This window comes from Phocoena phocoena, chromosome 4 (assembly GCF_963924675.1).
Source record: "Phocoena phocoena chromosome 4, mPhoPho1.1, whole genome shotgun sequence".
Lineage (NCBI taxonomy): Eukaryota > Metazoa > Chordata > Mammalia > Artiodactyla > Phocoenidae > Phocoena > Phocoena phocoena.
In genome coordinates, this window is record NC_089222.1 from 10,770,841 (window position 1) to 10,789,388 (window position 18,548).

The 18,548-nt window shown below is 36.8% G+C and overlaps 1 protein-coding gene across 1 annotated transcript in view; it reads left to right on the forward strand.

Moving 5' to 3' along the window:
• The window catches only part of TBC1D5 (TBC1 domain family member 5), a 343,310-nt gene that overhangs the window by 127,193 nt on the left and 197,569 nt on the right, over positions 1-18,548 (forward strand). The window contains exon 11 of the mRNA XM_065876432.1: positions 1,588-1,760. Within this exon, the coding sequence (XP_065732504.1) occupies positions 1,588-1,760 (173 nt within the window). The remainder of the gene's footprint in view (positions 1-1,587; positions 1,761-18,548) is intronic.

The window sequence follows — 18,548 nt, forward strand, 5'->3', positions numbered from 1 at the left end:
AAGTGTCTAAGGAGGGCAATCTGGCATAATCTAATACCTGCTTTAGATAGATCACCAGGCATTTTGGAAGATGGATTTAAAGCAGACTAAATTGGGGGGGGGGGCAGCAAGACGAGGAGCAAAGGAATGATTAGGGCCCCAAGTCAGGGTGTTGGTGCCAAAGAAGAGACATATACAAGAGTCCCCTGAGTGGTTCTGAGGAGCTACAATTGGCAAACCAGGTGTTCGTATTGGAGGATGGGTTGAGGTAGGCATGGGAGAGGATGAACATGTTTTTGAGCGGAAGGTGATGAGCTCAGTTGCAGGCCTGCTGAATTCGAGACCCTTCGGCAATCTGACATTCTTCGCCGACATTTGAGCGTGTGGGAAGCACTCCAGAGTTCTAGGTTACGAATACAGATTAGGAAGTCTTTGGAGAATGGGTTTTGGTTGAAGCACTGTGAATGACTGAGCTCACTCAGGGAACTGCGTGTAAGTAGAGATTAAACTGAGACCAGAACTGTATGAAAAAGCAGCATGTGTGAAACAGAAACAAGAATTTGACTCAAGTAGACTGAGGATGAGTGATAGGCAGATAATCATGAGAGAAGATGCTATAAATCCCAGTATTGGAGAGAGGTAGAAACTGGGAACTGTACGTCAGAAGAAAGGTCAACCATGATATATTAGGGTATATCATCAGACTTGAGGGGGCAATTGACGTTTACATGAAAGCATTACAAGGAGTTACAGATCTTTCTTAATATTGGGTGGAAGGAATGGAAGTTGTACTGCCCACATAGATTTTTTTTTTTTTAAGTCAGCTACATTTTTGGTCTGAAGATTTTAAAAATCTTTCTACCAAGCTATTTAAATTGATCAAAGGAAAGTTAGAGGATGTCTTCTTTTCTAGTACTGGTTTGCTTTATTTCTTGACTTTTTTATAGTTTTGAGAGCTCAAAGTAAGACAGTTTTGTTTTTTTGGTTTTTTTCTGCGGTACGCGGGCCTCTCACCGCTGTGGCCTCTCCCGCCGCGGAGCACAGGCTCCGGACGCGCAGGCTCAGCGGCCATGGCTCACGGGTCCAGCCGCTCCGCGGCATGTGGGATCTTCCCGGACCGGGGCACGAACCCGTGTCCCCTGCATCGGCAGGCGGACTCTCAACCACTGCGCCACCAGGGAAGCCCAAGACAGTTTTCAATTACTTTTTTTCATGTTTAACTTTTATGCCACAAGAAATATATTTTCCTCAGAGTGTGCCATTTAGGTACTATGGCTGCTGCTGAGACACACTGGCCATGGACAGATAGACTAGTGGCCACCACTACCTCTAGCCAAAATTATCTTATAAGACTTAATGTCACCAGATAAAGTGGTCGAGGGAATACAAGTAGAAAATTTTTAGAAGATATTTCAAGGCCTTTATGGGCACAGTCATCTATGTGACGATCAGTTTATGATCCCACATGTTAAGCTTTTTTCCTGAGTTGGTTAAAGTAGTTGTTGGTTCTTCGCTAAACTTCCATTGATAAATACGTTCAAGAATGACGTCCATGTATTTGTTAACTTCGCATTGAAATAATACATGTTCCATTTTTCCTGTGTTTAGGGGAAAGAAACCCTGATGACTCCTATCCCCTTTGCTAGACCACAGGATTTGGGGCCAACAGTTGCTATTGTTACTAAAGTCAACCAGATCCAGGATCATCTACTAAAGAAGCATGATATTGAGCTTTACATGCACCTGAACAGACTAGAAATTGCACCACAGATATATGGGTTGTAAGTATTCAAGTTTAAATTTCAGCAACACCTAATTATGATTTATGGTGGTTTCTATACGTTTCAGATTCATAGAAGTAAGAGTAAGAGCTATGCCGGCTACATTACATTTCATATCTCCTTTTGTGTTCTGTGTGCCAGACGCTGTGCTCATTGCTTTCATATGTCCTATTTCATCTAACGTTACCCCTTTGTTACAGAGGAAGAAACTAAGGTTTACAATAAACTTACACATATTGAACAGTGAAGTCATAATTCAAATCCAGGCAGAATTGGCTCTATCATCTGCAGAGCCAGTGTAAAATAAAAATGAATGGCCCTTTAAAAAAAAATTAGTGGGAATTTCAAGATGGCAACAGCAGATCATTAAACCAAGCATTCTGAGAAGTGCTGGGTCACACTGATTGTACACAGCGAAGCCAGCCCGGAACCCAAACTATCCTGTAAGATATTCATGTTCTTTCCATTTTATAGTGTGCTTATCTGCTCTACCCTCAGAAGTGCATTTCTAAAAGTAAGATAAATGTCCCTCATGGTAAAAATAATATATTAATCATCTTCAGCCAGATGACTTCTGTGACATGCTGTAGCAGAATATGGAGCCAGTTACCCTTAGGGGTGTGTGTGTGTGTGTGTGTGTGTGTGTGTGTGTGTGTGTGTGTTGTGTGTTTGTATGCATTCAGTGGCTTAAAACATCAGTAGGCAAATTAGAGAGATAGCAACTTTAATAAATATGAATTAGTTGTGTAGTGCTACAGACAACAAGATGATCCTTTAAATAGAAACAATATGACATTTATGTCTGGTGCTGGGCAGTTCCCTGGTAGATATTTCCTGCAAATCCCATCTGTCAACTAGATAGAACGTGGAAAATTGAGAAGGTGTTACTGAGATATACATAGTAGATGCTCAATGAATATGAATTCATATTTCTGCTCTCCTGTTTTCATGATGCCTGTTTTCATTTCTGTGACTTAAGCTTGATTTCATCATTGAGAGCAGCTCTGTCATTCCCAATGGAAGTGAGAAAGTTCTGGGGAACGTGGGTCCTTGGCAGCATTGTACGTTATTAATGAACTGGCATTTCTTACACTTCAAAGTCTAGCTAATATATTTGTGATTATAGAGTAAAGATTTATTTTAAAATACCTCGTGGCAAGGTCAGGAGGCAGATTCTATATTCCTCTCTACTCTGCACTCAAAGAATTGGTTTACTCAAATACAGAAATCCATTTTATAGCCTCAAGAATTTTTGCAAGTCTAGAAATTGGTCTTAAATATTGAAGAAAGAAACTAATGTCGGACACGTTGATCATTTCTTTGAAGTGCTCTATTGTTTGTTACCTCTTTGGCCAAGCTGGTGCTTCACCTTACGGTGGTCGAGGCATGGACTTGGGTACAATGATTTATAACTAGTGTGTTCTGGTTTCCTTATCAGACATTAGTTCACATCAGCTTTCTCTTCATAATAATGATTCATAGAGCTTCTTTGATATCCAGCCAGCACCTTCCCAATAAAATTCTATGATCCATGACATAATTACTCTTAATCCTTTCAACTTTATTTTCAGCTGTACTAACAAAATTAGGGCTTGTGGTAACCCTAGTTGACTCAGTTATCCCTTTATTTTTGTATAGAATCTCATCTGCATTATCTAAAAATATGTAATTGTTTTAATCTTTGAAGAAGTCATTCATTCTCTTAATTGGGCTGTACTACATTTTATAGTGTAAGAGTGTTACTTTCTCATATCACTTATTAAAGTTGATTTTATTATTTCTATTTGTGGGACAGTGTGGTTGAATTTTCCTATGTGTTTATGCTACCCTAAGCTGTACTGCTCACCTGTATATTTCCTATTGATGACTGTTAGAATCTTTGGGCCCAAAGGATAATGTCAGTATAATATAAAATAGCAGTTAGAAGCACAGGCTTTGAAATGAAACAGACCTGTTTAACCACCTAGAGCCTTGGTTTCTTCATCTGTGTAATGGAGATGAAAAATAGTGGTACCTGCTTCATGGAGTGCCTATGAAAATTAAATCATAATATATAAAAATCAGTGTTCAGTTTGGAATAAACATTCAATATATGTTTAGCACTGCTTTTGTTGTCATTATCTGTCATTATAATTACTGAATTAGGATATCATGGCTCTATCAATATGATGTACCATGTGATTCATGCACCCTTCCAGCTCTGGCTTTGGCTTTCTATGTTTGCTTCACTGAAGCATACAAGTTTCTACTTAAGTGGAAACATAATAGTTATCCTTTGCACCAGTGGTTCTCAAGAGATAGTGTAGAAGTGGAGAGTGAACTTTTAGAAACAGATCATAGCAATTTGGCACAATAATTTTATGTCCTTGAAGGTAATAAATTTTGTGGGTCTTTATCTCATGGAAATGAATTGAAATTGTTTCTTTTATATCATGCAAGTAATATTAATCTAAATAATTGCTGATGCTACTGTCTGTTGCTGTTGGGAGAAAGTTGTTTACATGGTGGAGAAAGGGTTATTTAGCAAAATGAAATTATATCCCACATTGAGTCCAGGTTTCTAATTTTAGTCAATCTTAGCAGTTGCATGATACATTAAAATTTATTTAAATCTGCCCTCTGATATGGGTGTGGTTATCTTTAAGAAAATGATTTTATAATTACCCTGTTTTTAGAAGTAGTTTTTCTTCTGTTTTTTATAGGAGAATATATGTGGGAGTCTCCTGATGTAGCAGATATGCCATATATAAATGCATCTGTTGCATTTTGCTAATAAATGTATTTAACAGAATTAGAATTAATAATTAGTGTAAAAATATTAATTGTACAAACATTGGCTAAAGTCATTTTAAATTAGCTTATCTTAATTTTAAATAAATTGATGATATTTATCTTGAAATATGGGAGTAAGACCCATATTAATGGGATTATTAATGGGATTATTTATTTTATGTATTTTAGTGCATAATCTCCTGGATAATTGTAGCTGGTTTTTCTGTTAGGAAATGTTAAATCAACTTACTATTTAGGTTAAACAAAGTTAATTTGCAATTAAATATTTAATACTTTCTAAGTGATATTATAAAATAATATTTCCTAAAAGTAATTTATACTGTTTTTCATTAACTTTATGAAAGATTACTCCTGTTGCACCTAAAATGAAATTTCTCTTACGTTAATTCAAATAATTAACATCTTGAGTTGTCTTTTGCTTGCCAATTATTGATAAGTATTAGACTTTTTAAAAATTAAGTTCTGTAGGGGCCTGTCAGTGCATGCCTACTAGTTTCCAAAGTAAAACATTGACTGTATCATTTCTAACTTTCCAAGGTGATTTCTAAGAGTTGCTGTTTGGTATCTTCATTTTTAATATGAGAATAAGAATGTCCTGTGATTTCATCACCTGGGAATTATTTTTGTGCAGAAGCCTCTAAAATATTACTGTTACAGTTCCATCCCTGAGTATGTCTTGTTTTGAGTCCAAAAGACCCTTAATCACAGCAGATTCAAATACAAAGATTCAATACTGTTTTCTTAATACTTAATACTATAAATACTCTTTTATAAAAAGACCAAAAATTGAAGTTTAAAAATAACAGTTTTTGCTAGGCCAGAGTAACTGTTTTATTATCACTCTTAAATATATTGAATCTGTATATTTTTGACTACATATTATACTTTGATATGAATAGAATACATAATAAGCATCTATGGGATATGCAATTAATGTCACTTTTGAGGAAAGACCCTCATAACACACTTGGGCTTTGGCATTCTTAAATTACGAGCTCTTTACAGCACACATGGGATAGATTCCATATCTCCCAAATGTTTTTTATACATCTTTCATTTCCCTTATTTCCTATTTTCTGGATTAGCAGTTGTTTTGCTGTGGTGGTTTCTAGTAATTTAATTGAGGAGGTTGTTGGTTATTGATAAATAATCTGCTAAATTATGGTATAGTTTCAGAATATTTATATCACATTTTATTTGTTCTAACACATATCAGTGTGATTATGTATGACTACCAAGTTTTTTAAACTGATACTGGAAGTATAAACATAGGGTAAAAATATAACTCTCAGTCATCAAAGTCAATATAATTACCCACCTTAAAAATTCTCTCTCTCAACAGGTTAAGAAATGGCTTCCTATTCAAAACACAGTTAATGATTGAAATATTCTTTTCTTTTCAATGAGCTTTATGTTATGTATTAAACATAAAATACAGAATGAGGGATTAGAAGGTGAAGAGCCAATGATACCTTGTCATACAGCGCTGGGCATTCCCCCCAAATTATTCCTTTTGAAAAAGCTGGCTTTTTTCCCCCTCCTACAATATGTGAAGAATTATGATTAAGAATTGTGGGGAAATATAATAAATTATTTGAAATATTGGTTAATAATTGTTAATATTTATTATTTCCTGTGGACTAGGCATTGTCTCTAAAGGCTTTACGTTGATTATCTTATCTGTCCTCACAACACATTGGGATAGATGCTGTGATCATCTGCATTTTGAAGATGAGGAAATCAAGGCTTATAAGGGCTTATTTAGATCAACTAGCTACCAAGAAGTTGAGCCAGGCTTTGAACTCCTGAGCTTACATTCATACTCTAATTTGACTAGAAATATGAGTGTGGTAGAAAACTAAGGTACCCAAAGGTACTATGTATCAGATGGGACCATGAGTCAAATGCAGGGTGAGCAGGTAAGCAGCAAAGACGAGCCAGGTATGAGGCCCGAAATTAGAGGAGTCTTGTTAGTGGGGATCAGAAACCAGCCTGGTAAGGAGGAAATGGAAAATCAAAGGCACTGGAGGGCCTGAGAGCCATAGCCATGCCAAGAATCAGGACAGAAAGAGCACAGCATCTTCTGCACAAAGGTAGCAGCATCAGAGATGTAGGTAAAATAATAAGCCACTGCCTGAGGCTTAACTCTTCTTGTCCAGGTCCAATACTGGCCTTATTTAGGTCAGGCCACTGGATAGAAGAATAAGAAAGCAGGTGGAGAAGGGGTGTTCTGCTACTTTAATCTTTAACTTGACCTACAAAAAGAGTTAATTGATGAAATAGAAGAAATGGAATCTGTACTGACAAAGTAATCATGAATTTTAAGATAGACAGGCCAAGAAGAAAATGCTTTGCCTTAGTCACACATGCAGAAATTTAGGGAAAGTACCATCCACACATCTTTCTAGGTAAAAATATACTCTTCCCACTGAAAGGTGAATAAAAATGAATAATTCAAAAGGGGAAAGCAGTTTCTTAAAGGACTGCTCAAAAGCAATGTAACCAGTAAGATATGGTGTTTACAACTGAATGCAGTTGTCAAAAATAATCATCTAAAGAGCAGTCAAAATAATTTATAACATTATTTGGATCTTAGATCTACTTAATTCTTGTGAATAATTCAAAGTGGGAAAGAAGTATAAAAGTTTGCATAATTTATCACACGTGAAGGAATATATACTATTTCACTGATATTTATAATCACTAAAGACGTTTTTTGTTTTATAAAACTTCTATAAAATAGTATCCATGCAGTGGGATTGTGAGGATTAAATGAAAAAATATCATTTAGAGCACAGTAGCTGGCATGTTGTAAACACTCAAAAATGTTCATAGGTATTAACTTTCATGTGCTAAGTCCAATTGCCTGGCTCATAAGACTCACTAAGTAGTCATAATAACAGCAACAACAACAAGGGCTTACAAAGGAAGCGTAAAACAATAAAACAAGATGACAAATGATACTGTCAAACAGTAGGTATAGTACTATACCTAAGTGCTTTAAGCTCTCCTAATAAAAGACTATTCTTGATTGACTTTATGGACAAAATCCAACTACATGCTACTTAAAAGAGACAGCTAAAATACATTGATCTGGTTTGGTAAAGGAATACAGAAATGGCAATAGTAATACCGAAAAATACACTTTGAAACGAAAACATTGAAAAGAGTATTCTTTATTAATAGCACATTCAGTTATAATAGCCTTGAATTTTAGTGCGTAAGATCTATGACAGCAAGGAGTTTGTCTGTCTTGTTCATTAATATATCCGAGATGCCTCCCTAACAGAACCCACTACATGGTTAAGTATTCAGTAAATATTTTTGAATCGATGCATGAATGGGATGGAGGTAAAAACAAAGGAAGTAAAGGTCACAAACCAATTATATAAGGAACTGATTATTCAAAATATCATTGGTGGAAAATCTGCTATTTTGAGGAACATCAACTAATAATTATTTAAAAAATTAAAACTCTAAATAATTACTAGAAAACATACATGAAAATGTAACTATAACCAATCTTCCAATGACCATGGAGTTTTCTAAGAAAAGTAGCAATGAAAGACATTTTAGAGAGTAAGTTTGTAATATGTCTACTCCAAAATTTCATTCCAATAAAATTCAGTGCAAAGACAAACTTTTTTTGCAATGTACACAAAATATATAAAGAATATAAAGCAAATTTTTATTCTTTATATAAAATAAGCCCTTAAAATTAGTAAGAAACCACTTTACCTATAAAGTAGAAAAATAAAGTGAACCAACAATGCATAGGAAAAAACAATCAATGGCCAACAAATATAGTAAAAAGGTTTCAACTATTCAAATATTTAAAGAATTATAAATTAAATAGCAAAATATAATTTTCATTCAGGTTGATTAGGATTGGAGAAAATTTTACTCAGTGCTGCTATAATTAATTTGGGAGTTGATTGGGAAAGTGAGTAAAATACCTGATGAACTTGGGCTCCTTGACTCATGATTCTACTTTTAAGCTTTAAGGGAATCAGAGAGCAGAGGTCTGTATAAAGATATCTATCACAGTATTATTTATGATATGAAATGGGAACTAATTTCTAATAATAAAGGAAATAATAGGGTAAATAAGTCCATTTGATGAAACTATGCCATAATTTAAATGATGTATCTGTGGAATCTGTAATCCCAAGAGGTGATGCGTATGATATAGTCTAAGTGAAAAATCAGGAAGAGAAACCACATAATCTATTTTCCTAGTTTTAAAAAGTATATATGTTTTAAATGAAAATTAGCCTGGAAGTAGTGTTAATACTGGTTATCTCTGAAAGGGAATAAAGAATTGTGTTTATTTTCTTTATACTTTTTGCTGTTTTCTCAATTATCTCAATTTAATCACAGATTGATTTTATAAGAATTTTTAAAATATGAGGGCAAACATAAGGTACTTAATTACTATTAGTGGGCACATACGTCAGTATCCAGAAAACTCAAATACTTTGAAGACATATTTGAACCATTATCAGTAATCTTTGAAGAATTAAGAAAAGTGGTGGTCTTGGCAAGAATACTTAAAGTAAAAGAAAATCTCTATTTTAACATCTGCAGTGGAATAAAATGTATTTACCTCCATCTCTGACAGTATTTTATCACTTTTAAAAAATAGATAATCTGTAATTCTTTGAAAGGGAAATTGTTTTATATAGATCTAGCATGTGTTCACCAGAACAGTTTGGACAAGATAGAACTGCATTTTCTTTTGCATCAAATTACCAGATTAGAGAAAAACTTTTGACTGAAGATTTTTATTTCACCATTTTCTTGTAATATTCTTTTGCTCAAAATGGAGGATTTGAAGACGGAGTGATACTACATTTGGGCTGAAATGTAGCTTTACTTAACAACCATGTTCAAAGAGTATCCATGAGTGTGCTGTGACCTAGGTGGAATGGGGTCCTGGTGGCCTGCCACAGGGCTTCGTTATTGGCCCTGCACAGAATCCCAGCATTCTGGGATTGAGGGTCTTTTGGAAGGTCGCTCTTGTAGCTACTCATGAAATGCTTCAATCTCAATTGTATTATTCATATTAAATTAATTGAATATCTCAACTTGACCAGTCCCTTGTTGGGGAGTTTGGTACCATCACAAATAGTTGCTTATTTCATGGCTGATTTGACTTACCTGTCCACTCTACCTCCCAGTATAACATAACAGATATTTTAATTCCTGATAAATGTTAGGCACTTGTTCACAGGGTGCTCACAACATTATAAAGTGAAAAAATAAGTGAGGTTTGAAGTAATATAGAGTTAGATTAAATCATGGCTTTAAGGGCTGGCAAGACGGTGGAGAAGAACGTGAGCTTACTCCTCACAAAAACACCAAACTCAAAACTAACTATTGAACAAACATCGACAAAAAAAAATGCTTGAACCTACCAAAAAAGATACCCTACATCCAAAGACAAAGAGGAAGCCACAGCAAGATGGTAGGAGGGGCACAATTGTGATAAAATCAAATCCCATACCTGCCGGGTGGGCGACCCACAAACTGGAAAACAGTTATACCACAGCAGTTCTCCCACAGGAGTGAAAGTCCTGAGCCCCACGTCCGGCTTCCCAGCCTGGGGGTCTGGCAATGGGAGGAGGAGCTCCCAGAGAATCTGGCTCTGAAGGCCATCAGGGTTTGATTACAGGAGTTCCACAGGACTGGGGGAAACAGAAACTCCACTCTTGGAGGGCGCACACAAGGTCACGTGTCCACCAGGACCCAGGGGAAAAAGCAGTGACCTCATAAGAGACTGGGACAGACCTACCTGCTAGTATTGGAGGGTCTCCTTTGGAGGTGGGGGACAGTTGTGGCTCACTGTGGGGACAAAGACACTGGAAGCAGCAGCTCTGGCATGTACTCATTGGCGTGAACCCTCCTGGAGGCTGCCATTTCCTCCCCAAGACCTAGCCCCACCCAACAACCTATAGGCCCCTGTGCTGGAACGTCTCAGGCCAGACAACCAACAGGATGGGAACACAGCTCCACCCATCAGCCAACAGGCTGTTTAAAGTCTTCCTCAGCACACAGCTGGTCAATAAACACACCCTCTGACATGGCCCTGCCCACCAGAGGGACAAGATCCAGTTCCACCCCCCAGTGGACAGGAACCAGACCCTCACATGAGGAAGCTTGCACAAGCCTCTTAGATAGCCTCATCCACCAGAAGGCAGACAGCAGAAGCAAGAAGAACTATAATCCTGCAGCTTGCAGAATGGAAACCACAATCACAGAAAGTTAGACAAAAGGAGATGGCAGAGGAATATGTCCCAGATGAAGGAACAAGACAAAACCCCAGAAGAACAACTGAGTGAAGAGGAGATAGGCAGTCTACCCAAAAAAGAATCGAGAGTAATGATAGTGAAGATGATCCAAGATCTCAGAAAAAGAATGGGGGCACAGATCGAGAAGATGCAAGACGTGTTTAAAAAAGACCTAAAATAGGGCTTCCCTGATGGCGCAGTGGTTGAGAATCTGCCTGCTAATGCAGGGGACACGGGTTCGAGCCCTGGTCTGGGAGGATCCCACATGCCAGGGAGCAACTAGGCCTGTGAGCCACAACTACTGAGCCTGCGCGTCTGGAGCCTGTGCTCCTCAGCAAGAGAGGCTGCGACAGTGAGAGGCCCGCGCACCGCGATAAAGAGTGGCCCCCACTTGCCACAACTAGAGATAGCCCTCACACAGAAACGAAGACCCAACACAGCAAAAATAAATTAGTTAATAAGTTCCTACCCCCAACATCTTCTTAAAAAAATAAAAAAGACCTAGAAGAACTTAGGAACAAGCAAACAGAGATGAACAATACAATAACTGAAATGAAAAATACACTAGAAGGAAACAACAGAGTAACTGAGGCAGAAGAACGGGTAAGTGAGCTGGAAGACAGAATGGTGGAAATCACTGCCATGGAACAGAATAAAGAAAAAAGACTGAAAAGAAATGAAGGCAGTCTGAAAGACCTCTAGGACAACATTAAACACACCAACATTTGCATTATAGGGGTCCCAGGAGAAGAGATAGGGGAAGGACACAAGAAAATATTTGAAGAGGTAATAGCTGAAAACTTTCCTAAGATGGGAAAAGAGACAGTCACCCAAGTATAGGAAGCACAGAGAGTCCCCGTCAGGATAAAGCTAAGGAGAAACACTCGAAGACACATAGTAATCAAACTGGAAAAAAATTAAAGACAGAGAAAAAAAAATTAAAAACAACAAGGGAAAAGCAATAACATAGAAGGGAACTCTCATAAGGCTATCAGCTGATTTCTCAGCAGAAACTCTGCAGGCCAGAAGGGAGTGGCATGATATATTTAGAGTGATGAAAGGGAATAACCTACAACCAAGAATACTCTACCCAGCAAGGCTCTCATTCAGATTCAACCGAGAAATCAAAAGCTTTATAGACAAGTAAAGGCTAAGAGAATTCAGCACCACCAGACCAGCTTTACAGCAAATGCTAAAGGAACTTATCTAAACAGAAGAGAAAAGTGGCTTATCTAAGCCACTACTAGAAACAAAATTATGAACGGAGAAGCTCACTGGTAAAGGCAAACATAAAGGTAGGAAATCACCTGCACACATGTATGACATCAAAACCCGCAACTGTGATAAGAGGAGAGTGCAAATGCAAGAGATTGGAAATTGATTGGAAATTAAAAGACCAGCAACTTAAAACAATCTTGTTTTCATATAAACAAAAGAAAGCAGGAGATATATTTGATAATAATATCAAATAAAGTAGACTTCAGAACACAGAGAATTACCAGCGACAAAAGGGATATTCCATAAGGGTAAAAGGGTCAGTTCACCAAAAGGACTTAGCAGTCCTAAATGTGTGTCCATTAAACAACAGAGCTACAAAATATGTGAACCAAAAACTGATAGAACTGAAAGGAGAAAGACAAATACATGTTTATAGTTTGAGACTATTGATAATTGACAGTACAACTAGACAAGAAATATAGAGCTCAACAACTAAATATATCCTGGCCCATGAAACAAGCCTCAACAAATTTAATAGAATTGAAATCATACAGAGTATTTTCCCTGTCCACGATAGAATCAGATTAGAAATAACAGTTAAGGGGAAAACTTTCCAAACACTTGGAAACTAAATAACACACTTCCAAATAATCCCTGGATTGGAGAGGAAGTCTCGAGAGAAATTTTTAAAGATATATTTAACTGAATGAAATGAAAGTACAACATATCAAAATTTGTGGGACAGAACTAAAGCAATGCTAAAGGGTAAATTTATTCCACTAAATGCTTATGTTAGAAAAGAAGAAAATTCAAGTTAGTAATCTAAGCTTCCACTTAAGAACCTAGAAAAAGAAGACAAAATAAACTCAAAGTAGGTAAAAGGAAGGAATAAAGGTAAGAATTGAAACCAATATTATTAAAAACAGTACAAAGATAATAGAATAAGAAGAAACAGAATAACAAGAAAATGGAAACAAAAAGCTGTTTCTTTGAAAAGATTAATAAAATTAACAGGCATGAAAAAATGAGAGCAGGAGAGAAGTGGGTATGCTTATAAAAGAGCATAGGAAGGATCCTTGTGGTAATGGAATATTTTGGTATTATGACCTTGTGAATGGTTGTGTATCCTGGTGGTGATATTGTACTATAGTTTTGTAGGATGTTACCCTTGGGTAAACAATTCACAGACTCTCACTGTACTGTTTCTTCCAAATGCATGTGAATATACAATTATCTCAGAATAAATTTAATTAAAATAATGTCAGTTCAGATGGCTCACATCTTTTGCCCTTTTTACAAATTGGGTTTATTTATTTGTTTAGTATTGAGTTTTGAGAGTTTTCTATATAGTCTAGATACAAGTCTGTTGCCATTGGTTATTCACAAATAGTATCTTCCTGTCAGTGGCTTGTCTTTTCATGTCTTGTAATTATCTTTCAAACATTTTTCATTTTGGTGAAATCCAATTTATCTACTGTTTCCTTATCAAATGTGTTTTTGGTGTCATATCTGAGAACTCTTTGTTTAACCTAAGTTTTCTTCTAATTGTTTTATGTATTATGTTTAGGGCTGTGATCCATTTTGAGTTAATTTTTGTATAAAATGAGTATAGGTAAAGGTTAATTAGTTAATTACTTTGACAGAGGATATCCAGTTATTCTGGTGTCATTGTTGAAAGAGTATCCTTTTTCCATTCAGTTACCTTTGCATCTTTGTCAAAAATCAGTTGGTTTGATTTGTATGGGTTTATTTCTGATCTATATTTTTTGTTTCTGAGAGAGAAGTGTTAATCCAGCTATAACTGTAAATTTCTCTATTTCTGAATTCCAGACTACTTAGGTAGACACCTAAGATTGAGAATTAGCCACCCAGTATTCTTAACCCCATACAAATGGCACAATTTTCTTTTAATTTATGACAGGCAACTCAGTTTTGTTTATTTCTTGGTACTTTTTGACACACAGAGAACATAATTCCAGTCATGTGTATGGTATGTACAGACTTGATAATAAAACTTTTAAATACTTATGAACTTTGAGGAACCAGTGATTTCCATCATAACCTTGAAATGCTGTAGCTAAAAGGACTGTAACTATTTGGAAATAAAGTGTTTAGCACAGACCAGGACTTTGTGTGTGTGTGTGTGTGTGTGTGTGTGTGTGTGTGTGTGTGTGTGTGTGTGTGCGTGCTCCTTTCTAAAATTCTTCCCATGGTCTGAAAGTTTTTCCAATTAAATGACTTCTTCCACTAGTGTTTTGGAGCCTAAAAAATATATTGGACTAGTGAAAACAACCAAAAAGCAAATGATGGCATCTTCATTTAACGTATTTAAGTTTTAGATACTTCCAAAATATCAAGCGTCTAATAAGAAGTATTTACAGTGAACATTAAAATGCTTCCAACACATAGAAGAAGCTTCTATCATAAACTTTTTAGCTCTGCAACTAAGGCCTCGTTTATTAAATTTTATTTATCAAAGCAATTCACGTATTAAAGATGAACATGTTAATATATTTTCCTTATCTTTGAGTTATACATCATGAACAGTATAACACTTTGCCAACCCCAGTGTTAAACTCACCCACCAGACCTGGGTCAACTTCAGGTTATATCAGCATTCTCTAGAGGAACCCGATAGGACTGTGACTGCACAATTGTTGCGATGTCTTTAACTGAACATAAGTGCAATGTACAGGAAAAACAAATATCACCCCAAAACTCAACACACATAAAATACCACCTAATAACAGTCATAAAAAAGAAAAGTTCTCCAGAAAGACATTGGCAGAGTTGTTTTAAGTCTTAGTGGAACAGTGGGATGTCTTCTTTAAGCTGCCTGGTTTAACAACAGAGTGATACAACTGTAAATCCAGTATTGCCTTTGAATCTGTTAGCCAGTAGAATACATTTAGATTGGAAGGGATGTAATTTTTGTCCTCAAATCAGAACTGTAGGTTCTAAAGCAAGAAGGAGAAATTTTTAGGACTTACAGGGAAATAATAGTTAAGTGTGGATAAAAACCTTGGCGTTATTAATTAGCCGCTCATATTCAGTTTCTCTCCCTCATTTCTCGTCCTTGGCGTCTTTATTTCATGGGTCTCTGATTGTTTTTCTATTCTCCAACTCCTTCCATAACCAAGTAAGCCAGAGGCAAATTGAATATCTACAGCTAATTGTGCTAATAAGCTCTTTCCTAGTGCTATATGGTAATTCATGTATGATATCATACTCCATTATTAAGTATACCTTGTAATTAACCTAATTTGTATCACTTACATCAGTGATTACAGTGTGTGTGTCTTTGATAGGTCTCTGACCAGACTTAAGTTTCTACCCTTATTTTTTAACCTCTAGAGACTTGGCCTAATACATGTAAAACCTTTTATGGGAACCACTAGGACTTCAAACAGATGCCTGTAAATGTCAAGTTTTCTAGAGAAGTGTCTCTTGGCTAGCTTTTTAGACATTTGAGATCACCTAGTGCACATTTTGTGTGAAAATTCTAGGTTATCTTTCTGACTTTTGTGAAATTATTTTAAGGACAACGTTTCACCATTACATAAAATTTTATATGACCCACGATATCAAGTTAGAATCCTGCCTTCCTACCGTTAGTTCTTCCCTGACCTAAATGTTAGAAAAATGAGAGCTTGCTTAATGAAGAGAACCTCTTCCAAGCTCATAATTTCATAAGATGCTGTTTGACAAAGGCTGCCGATTCAATTAAGAAAATTCATCATTTATTACAGTCAGTTTAAAAGGGTAAAAAATGAGAGCTCTTCTACCGCAAACTCTAAGAAAAACTTTTTCCTTCACTAATAGTGATACAGGTTAAACCTTGCTAGAGCATATTGCTTTTAACTTCTTATTTTTGCTTTTGGCTGCTTTTGATTCTTCATCGTATGTTTCTTTACCCCTCAAATTTCTTATTCTTATTTTTGTAGTTTTAAATACTAGATTTGTACCAGAGTTTAAGTGCAGGAAAAGAAATATTGTTTGCAATTCAGTTTGGCTTATATATACACACTTTGTTTCTAAAATCTTCTTTCATTAAAATTCACCTTCTCTAATAAAAATAATGCTTTTGTTTTCATTTTACTTCAGTTATTGTTAGACATTTTTGTATGATTTAATATGATTTTTTTATACCAACGTACCACCTCTTTTTGTTTTGTTTTGTTTTTGCGGTACGCGGGCCTCTCACCGTTGTGGCCTCTCCCGTTGCGGAGCACAGGCTCTGGACGTGCAGGCTCAGCGTCCATGGCTCACGGGCCCAGCCGCTCTGCGGCATGTGGGATCTTCCCAGACCGGGGCACGAACCCGTGTCCCCTGCATCGGCAGGTGGACTCCCAACCACTGTGCCACCAGGGAAGCCCCGTACCACCTCTTAAAGGTCCTTATTATGATTTGAACTATGAATGGTATGTGAGATTAAAAAAAAAACTCCAGACTTTGAAAAAAATTTTAGTCTTATTAAAATTAAATGTTATGCTATATGGAATTTGTGGGGGGAAATATGATACACCTTTAAAAGATCTTAATTTAGAATTGATAATCATTGAAATAGACATAAGCCCTGATTTAAGAGGCGTCAGAAACAATGTCAAGATGACTAGGACTTGGAGAAAAGACTAAATTATGGTCTGAGTGATCCCATCTGTGCTGAGCAGGGTCGGCTTTTACTAAAGAGAGCATCTGACCTAACTAAGTCACTGGGTCTTAAACAATTAAAAATGGTTAAAGTGTGAACAGTGACCCTTGTGGACACCCTCCGAAAGAGCTAACGTCCGCAAGTGTGAAGATGATCCATGTCTACACCAAAGGTGGGAGGAGGGGAAGGATTATTACTACAAGTGTATTTTAGTGGGTAGCATTTTATCATGTTGATGCCTAGTATATACTGTAGGCTTAGTTTATTCGTATTACTGATTTATAATTAAAAGGGTTTTATCTTATTTGAAGTAAATATTAAGAGAAAAATAATATTTATATGTTGTTTATACCCTCTTACAAGTTCCGGAAGCTGGTATCAGGTACCTGGTTGCACTGAATGCTTGCAAAAGTTGAGTCAAAGTCAGATTAAGAGTACTTACTTCCTTTTATAGGGTTGCCACGTGGCTTTTCTATTTGCAGAGCCCTTAAAACAGTGTCTGGCACATAGGAAACACTTTCTAAGTGTTCATTAAATTTAAAAATAATGATAAATCATAACAAGGATCATAAAATTCTAGTTAAGACTGCATACCTCTAAATAATAATAAAAATGATGAATAATATTACTCCTTCAAATTGAAAATTAATGGTAAATGGTTCTTTCCAGAGCCATGAGTCCCCATATACCAAATTGCTGTGGTTTAGCCCATCAGTAAGTAGCTGTCTTTTCTGTAGCTTGATGGGCTCCAGCGGGGAGGAGGGCCTCTGCCTCTTGATGTTTACGACGACAGTGTCAGATCAGGGCAGACTGGCTCCTAAGACGACTTTCTTCTTGTCTTTGAATTTTCACTCCCACTCTTCTTCTATGGAAAATACAGTTTCAAAACAATAGTAATTGAGAGGGATCAGTTACCTAATTGTCCTCTTCCATAGGTTCTGTGGCTGGTGGTGGAGAGTGCACGGGCTGCCCAGAGTGCATCTCTAGGCTTGCTCCTGGCTCCGCTCCACCACACAGGCGCCCTGCCTGTGCAGCCTCTTATTCTCTGTCTCCCCTCCTTCCTGCGTCTCCTTCCTGGCCTGCCCCTCCCTCATCACATCCCCTGCTCCGATCATGCATTCTGCTGGTATTACGATATAAAGGCCAGAGAAAGAGGAGGAAGGGAGACAAATGAAACACAGAGGAAGGTTTTTTTTAATGTTTGTCAGCCATGTATTTAAGTCACCCTCTAGATTTTACATAGTCTCACTGTTTCTCTTCTATCAGGCGACCCTGAACATTGACACCCTCCCGCCACGCCCCCCTTTTAAACTGCTTTAAGGATCTCTGGAGAAACAAGGTTTGACTGATTTCCTGGTACCAATTCTACAGCCATAGGTTTAACGTTTGCCTCCCAAGCCCAACATTCTGGAATAAGGTCCCACGACAGTGGAAGACTAGCCCATCTCACCCAGGACCAGCGCTTCACAACCAAAGGGTGGGTCCCCGTAGTGTGACCTGACTGCTCCCAGCCAGCTTCCGACCCACATACGATTAGCCTCTTATTATTATTTTTTAAAATTTTTATTGGAGTATAGTTGATTTACAGTGTTGTGTGGGATTAACATATACACACTACTATATATAAGACATAACTAATAAGGACCTACTGTATAGCACAGGGAACTCTACTCAATGTTCTGTAATAACCTATATGGGAAAAGAATCTGAAAAAGAAATATATATATATAAAACTGGCCTCTGCTTCTGGTTGTTCTACTAGTTGATGAGAAGTTTGGCTTTTCACCTAGTTCTTAGATTTATAAGTTTTCTCATTAAGGAAATTTGATTAAGCTG